Raw genomic sequence first — 7,387 nt, forward strand, 5'->3', positions numbered from 1 at the left:
TCGTAACTTAACCCTTGAAGTCCGGGTATCATTCTAGTAAACCTACGCTGCACTCCCTCCAAGGCCAATATGTCCTTCCAAAGGTGCGGTGCCCAGAACTGCTCACAGTACTCCAGGTGCGGTCTAACCAGGGTTTTGTATAGCTGCAGCATAACTTCTGCCCCCTTGTACTCTAGTCCTCTAGATATAAAGGCCAGCATTCCATTAGCCGCCTTGATTATTTTCTGCACCTGTTCATGACACTTCACTACTTGCCCATTAATGTGTAAAAAATCGACTGCCTGTGAAGGTCTAAAACAAGCACTTCAGAATAGAAAAACAATTTAACTGCATCAAACATGAAATTACATGGTAAATGCTAAATAATTTCAGGTTAAATATAAAAGGCTCAATGCTTTATTTGTTGTGATTGGATAGTAAAACTAGTTCTAAAGTTATCCTATCCAGTGCAGGTGCTGGGAGGGGAGAGAGAGAGACCCTGTTGTGGGGTGGGGGGCAAGAAGGAGCCTGTTTGAGGATAAATAGGTTACAAGGCTTTTGGTAAATACAAAAGGTATGTGGTAATACAACAGCATAATGGTGTCTTAACATCAGTTGTATAAAACATTGAGGATATTTCCATCCTGGGCTGGGATTCTCCTTGACAATCTTGCCCAAAATTGAGCGAGATTGTGGCAGAGCCTACCACCGCCTCACCACCCAATATGTATAGCCCTTCCCCTGTTCCCACCATTGGACTCTCCTTTGCTGGCCACTGCATTTAATTGGGGGCAGGACCCAGGTCCCCAACAGATTTCATTCCCACCCACCTGTGTCACCACCATTTCCTGGCCAACTTGGGAAAGGTGGCAGTTGGCCCCAGAAGCAGTGGTAACCCTGTAGATAGGGAGAAAGAGAGCCATATGAAGGTCTGCTGTCCCTCCAGTCTGGGCTCCAAAACTGATCTGCTGAAGACTCCTGTGTTGGTTAAGATCTTCAGTGGGAGATGCATTCTGATATTTGGAGTGCTTCTGCCCCTTAAAGGTCCCTTGCTGTCTTCTGCAGTATCGTCAAGGTTCTGCTCTTCACAATTGCAGGCTCGTTTTTGGCAACAGAAATCTCACTGGAAGCCCACAATGCAACTCTAGAATGGGTTGGGGTCAGGGTGAATTCTGAGGGAAAGGTGGAAGTCCCACCCTTACAGAATTCCTCCCCTAAGTGGCAAATCCTAGCCATGGAGTCCAATCTTAGAAGGAGCAGTATACCTTTAAACAGCATTGGTGTTTAGAAGTACTGATATTGCGAGTCAGCCACCAACAGTCTATACTTACTAACTATGCATTTTGGGCAGAAATGTTACAGTTGGGATTTGTGAGGGGCAGCATTTTGAACCTGGATGGCCACTTAGCACAGTAAAGTACCAAAAGTTCACTTGTCAGTCCACAGAGCTTTACGAGGATTCCAGTGGTAAATATTATATCATGTAGGATGCTATTGATTTTCAGTTTTCACAGAAAAACAAACTAATACAAATTCTGAAATCTATTGTAATGAAGAGGAATTTAGCTTATTCAGTCATCTTGAATCAGTGGTCTTTGTCATAGGCCTTTATTCAAGGCTGTTTTTCTGAACTGTCTGCTCTTACAGGGTTATCAGCTATTTTTAAATGGTGAGAAACTATTAAATGTTCGTGTTCAGAGAGACTTGGGGATCCCATACAAGAAACACAAAGTTAGCATGCAGGTACAGCAAGCAATTAGGAAAGCAAATGGAATGTTGGTCTTTATTGCAAGGGGTACAAAAGTAAGGAAGTCTTTGGTGAGACCTCACCTGGAGTACTGTGTACAGTTTTGGTCTCCTTATCTAAGGAAGGATATACTCGCCTTAGAGGCAGTGCAGCGAAGGTTCACTAGATTAATTCCTGGGATGAGAGGGTTGTCCTCTGAGGCAAGGTTGAGTAGAATGGGCCTATACTCTGGAGTTTAGAAGAATGAGAGATGATCTAATTAAAATATATAAGATTACATGGGGGCTTGACAGGGTAGATGCTGAGAGGTTGTTTCCCATGGCTGGAGAGTCTAGAACTAGGGGGCATAGTCGTAGGATATGGGGTCGGCCATTTAAGACTGAGATGATGAGGAATTTCTTCACTCAGAGGGTTGTGAATCTTTGGAATTCTCTACCCCAGAGGGCTGTGGATGCTGAGTCATTGAATATATTGAAGGCTGAGATAGACAGATTTCTGGACTCTGGGGGAATCAAGGGATATGGGGATCGGACAGGAACATGGAGTTGAGGTCAAAGATCAGCCATGATCTTATTGAATGGCAGAGCAGACTCGAAGGGCCATGTGGCCTACTCCTGTTATTTCTTATGTTCTTATGAAGGTGTTGATCAGCATTGCTGAGTTTTATGAGTTGGCATGTATGATAAGAGTATGGAGTTTTTGGCAAGCTAACAGAATTGCTTTAGTCTCGCCAATGTTTAGTTGGTTAGGGTTATGGCTACTTCATAATTAGATGCTGGACAAGTAATCTAACAGCACAGTTGTGATGGTGGAGAGATACATCCAATGAAACACTGGGTTTTTTCTTGTGCTGTTACTTATATTTCTCATGATCAGTATCAACACTATGTAGAACTGGGAGGGGGTAAACTTATTACATTATATGTCATAACCATAAGCAGTGACATGCTAAAGCAATGCTGGTTAAAATCATAAATATTTTTAAAATCTAACATAAAAGCCTCAAATGTTTCAATTATAAATCACCTGACTATGGAACACCATGGATGTTTTGTGGGAAGTAGTATAGTTCATGGTGAAATGTTTGCAGTTTATTCAATAGTTTTAACATTTAATATATTTTATTAGGAATGTGGCCCTCTGGAATCTGAAGCCATGGTGATGGGGGTTTTAGACCAATCCTTTGATGTATTGGTTCTACGGTATGGTATCCAGAAGCGAATCTACTGTAATGTAAGTATTGTTTATTAGAAATGTTCAAAAGGTTACATATTTTCCAAATTAGTCATTCACTCAGATTATATTCTGGTGTTTGTCTTTTAACGGTTTCCAGATACAGTACTGTTAAGTACATTATTTTTAAAAGCAATTTTGTCAGTGTAGGCGATTCTTAAAAACCAGCAGAATTTTCCAATCCAACAGAAAAAAACTTCTTTTAACTGTAATTGTCAAGATGTCACCTTTCCATTATAACTGATTAATCCCAAAGCTGGTATGTAGGAGGCAGATTGCTCTCAAATGGAGTCATCTGCAAACACAGCCTAGTGCATTTTTGAAACCCAAATCAAATATTTCATATCTAACAGCTCATTAGAAAAATCAGAATTAACAGTCTGTTGCTGAAATGAATTGACAACACTACTTTTTTGTTAAAAATAGTCTGTTCTGAGACTCATGTCATTTATTGATGGCTGATTAATGGTGCCAAGAGATCACCTTAGATCATTGAGATGTGAAAAATTAGTTAGAAAAACAGCCTATATTTAATAAAACTTTTATCGCAGAAATCAACATGGATCAAATTTGCTCATGAGAATTTTTTCTCATCCTTCCTGATCTTAAACCTACAAAATTTGTGCTGTAAAAATTGAGTTTGTTTAAAATATTGGTCTCCCTGGGAGAGAAAAAAATCACAATTTGGATCCATTAAAGTTTCAATAAGTTACGGTTTCAATATTTATAAATCTATGCCACAGTCATATTTGCCTTGTGTGAGTCCCAGCTCCTTAAGAAAGGAGAACAATGTTTCAGTACATCTCGTGATGTGGAGATGCCGGTGATGGACTGGGGTTGACAATTGTAAACAATTTTACAACACCAAGTTATAGTCCAGCAATTTTATTTTAAATTCACAAGCTTTCGGAGGCTTCCTCCTTCGTCAGGTGAACGATGTGAAAAAAAAAGTACATCTCAGTTGTGACATTCAGGTTATACTGGGGTCTCTGACTTTTTTTTTTAAAGTTGAAACACCACCAAAAACCTGCAGCATGAATGTACAGAAAGTCACAATGCCATACATTGGGTATACAGGTGCCCGTGAATTTTGGAAAAACTTTTCTGAAGTTAGTATAATTTCACAAGTTAAAGCTTCCTACTGGTGCAATATCTGCCAACCCAACGAGTTGGAGCCATACTAACCGTGATGTACTTTGTGATGCATATTTGGTTCTAAAGCATTCTGCTCGCTCCAACTGTTGCCCTAGAGCCAAGAAAGGCACTTTCACATCATTGAGCTGCTGTCAATGGCATCCATTGTAGGAACCACCTTGGTAGCAAAGACTCATTTTTCATGAGTTTCCAGATCTATCATCAGAACTACCTGCTCCATGGATCCAAAGTGCCAGCAGAAGACCTGTGGTTGAATTTTCTATCAAAAACTATTTTATTAACTTAAATATTGTTTAATGAACTAAGTTTTGATATTTCAAACAATGAAGATGAAGGCAATTTGTGAGGACTTTGGTGGGAAGTTAATACTGCAGCTATATGTAATTGTTTGGGTTGTACTTTGTGGCTTTGCTCTCTCCCTATAAATTGAACACCTCTATCACTCACAGACAACTGTGAAGTTATCTCTGAAGGTTGCTTTGGTCTGTTAAGTGCTGGTAAGAATTTTAAGAAACTAAAATAATTATTGCATTACATGCCACTTAGTTATGAAATCAAATTATGATTTTAAAGTGATCGACAAAAGAGCCAGAGGCAACATGAGGAAACATTTTTTTAAGCGGCGAGATGTAATGATCTGAATGCACTGCCTGAAAGGGTGGCGGAAGCAGATTCAGTTGTAACTTTCAAAAGGGAATTGGATAAATACTTGAAGGGAAAGATTTACAGGGCTATGGGGAAAGTGACGAATTGGATAACTCTTTCAAAGAGCCAGCACAGGCACGAATGGCCGTCTCCTGTGCTGTACCTACTATGATAGCACAAACACAAATATTAGTTCAGAAGATTATTTCTTTTGACTGCAACCCCTTTTACTATTTTACTTTTGTCAAATTCAGCACTAAGTTAACATATTGGATAAATGTAACCAAAATAATCTTTAACCCATCAGAATGTTTTTCTAGATTACCTTAAATATCCTTTGTAGTACACTGCATAAAACTAGATAGACTATGCTATCTGCAGGTACATACCAGTATTCTAGCATCAGGTGCAGTTCGCCTCTAATGTGATCTGGATAACTCCTTGTGAGATGCCAATTCAGGGGGAATAATATGATCTTTTCAGCTGCAGCAAGAGAAAATTTTCAAGAAGCTGGTTCATACTTGTGAGAATGAGTACTTCACATAATAAGATATATTGGCAACTATAATTGCAGTTGTATAAATACATTTAAGGTTTCAGTTCATGCCTACGTCTGGAAGGTTTGATGTGTCTCCTAATCGGGCAATGTTATTTTTTCACATTGCAAGCTACTTCTAACATTTTGTGTAAACTTGTGTGTTGCTCTGAACTCATACTGTAAATTTTTACTTGGCGAGTAAAATTGTGATTTTTTTAAAACTGTATAGATATGCTAAGTCAGCATCAAAGATTTTGAAACAATTTAAGTCAGCTGCTGTTTATAAATGCTTGATGCATATTGCTGTGGTAATTTAAAAGCATTATGAATAAAATTTTCCACAGTGGAACCTCACGAGGCCATTGTCCATCTAAAAGATTTTATAAATGATTTATGCAACTTAAGACCAACCTGTGGAAAGGTTAAATGTGGATGGGAAATATTTTTCTCCAAGTGAAGTTGCAAGCCTGACTTTCAACTTTGAGAAGTGTGGAAACTTTGTGCATAAACGTAAATCATTTCATCATGTACACATTTTTTCTTTTTATTCAAACTGCCAAAGATTTTCTTCCATTCAATTAATGTAAAATATCCACCCCCTTCTTTGCCTTTGCTGTAGGGCCTTCCTCTCCAAGGATTTACTTTTCACAGAGTAGGAAAGAACCCTGAACTAAAATTGATGTGGGAACCAGAGACAATGGACCAGAAACCAGTTTGTCAGGTACTTGTTTATGACTGTGTGACTGAGCAACAAACATATGTTGAAGTATAGAATTTATTTTGCATTTTATTACTTTTTAAAATAGTATTGTAAGACATGATTACATTCTCTCAATTTTGTTGATGATGGTGAAAATAATTAATAAAGTAGGGTTATCTAAATTGAATTAAAAATGCTAATCTCTATAGTATGAGGTAGTTAATATAGACCGAAGTACACTGAGTTCACAAAGTTAAAATCTGATTGTGCTGTTAATGAACTTTTTAAAGTCCAGTTGACTACTAGACAATATGCATTCTTTGGCTAAATATGCTGATGTTCAAGGTTCACACATTTACTTTTATTGCAGAAGATAATTATCACTTGTGAAAAATAATACAGGTGTACTCCAATTCAAAGGAAATGTATTTGTAATGTTTACATAGCAACCCTAATCTAATGCCTTATTGACTTGATAATGAACTTTGTCATTAGGTAATAGCCATTTTTGCAGTGGTGGAGGTTGTCTTAAAATCGGACAGTGCAGCCCTCAAGTACAGTGCCATTCTCAAGAAACCAACTGGAGCTCCTGAATAAATACATCTCTGAACTTCGAGAAAAATGCTGCTGAAACCAAATAGTTTCTGTTAACTGGAAAGTTTTTTTTTAATGCACAAGAAACAGTGTTTGAAGATTAAATAACATTTTAACGGTAATTTTAAGTTTTGATTTAGCTGCACAGTTCTGTTGCAGCAAGTTTTAGTAGAACTGTAAGTTGTGCTGTGTGTAGTATAGAACTTTAATATGCAGTCTGTTGCATACGTTTTTAGTTATATTAGTTTTGTGGTGCATCACAATATTCTTAGAAATTGAGGTTAGAGAAGAGCAATAATATTTGAAAATAGAAGTGTGGTACACAGGAATTGATGTTGCAATCAAGTATTGTTTGATGTTGACTACATATCTAGACCAGAACTATGCACAGTTGATGAGAACTCTCTGTTGTAATGTATTCTGTAGCAAATATTAAAACAAAGCCTGCTTCCAAATATTTGTTTGTTGCAACTTTCTGACTGGTAACAATTTGTGTTCTCAACGGGCCAGAATTTACTGGAGCCGGCGAACCAACGGCACCCGCCGTTCATTATACTTGCCCTTGCCCGTTTAATTTCCGTGAGCTTTTGCACGGCAAATTGCTGTCAGTGAGAGATCGAAACGGCACGGCGCCCTCTACAGGGCATCTGGGACCTGTGAACAGGACAAGCAACTGAGTATCTCCTTAACCAATCAGATTGAAGAATTGTTAATGACCAGCGCAGTGTCTGAACCAGGAAGTGTGAGTTCGAATAGTGAATTCAAAACAGGTACAGAAAGCAAAATAAAGAGAGGA

At 38.3% G+C, this 7,387-nt stretch overlaps 1 protein-coding gene across 6 annotated transcripts in view; it reads left to right on the plus strand.

Moving 5' to 3' along the window:
• dis3l2 (DIS3 like 3'-5' exoribonuclease 2) overlaps window positions 1-7,046 on the plus strand; it is a 289,590-nt gene extending 282,544 nt beyond the window's left edge. For all 6 annotated transcript variants that reach the window (XM_067995258.1, XM_067995259.1, XM_067995261.1 and 3 more), the window contains 3 exons: window positions 2,855-2,959; window positions 5,917-6,018; window positions 6,493-7,046. In XM_067995258.1, the coding sequence (XP_067851359.1) occupies window positions 2,855-2,959; window positions 5,917-6,018; window positions 6,493-6,594 (309 nt within the window). In that variant the 3' untranslated portion in view covers window positions 6,595-7,046. The remainder of the gene's footprint in view (window positions 1-2,854; window positions 2,960-5,916; window positions 6,019-6,492) is intronic.
• Window positions 7,047-7,387: the final 341 nt, after the last annotated feature.

The sequence above is a fragment of the Heptranchias perlo genome, chromosome 13 (assembly GCF_035084215.1).
Source record: "Heptranchias perlo isolate sHepPer1 chromosome 13, sHepPer1.hap1, whole genome shotgun sequence".
Classification (NCBI taxonomy): domain Eukaryota; kingdom Metazoa; phylum Chordata; class Chondrichthyes; order Hexanchiformes; family Hexanchidae; genus Heptranchias; species Heptranchias perlo.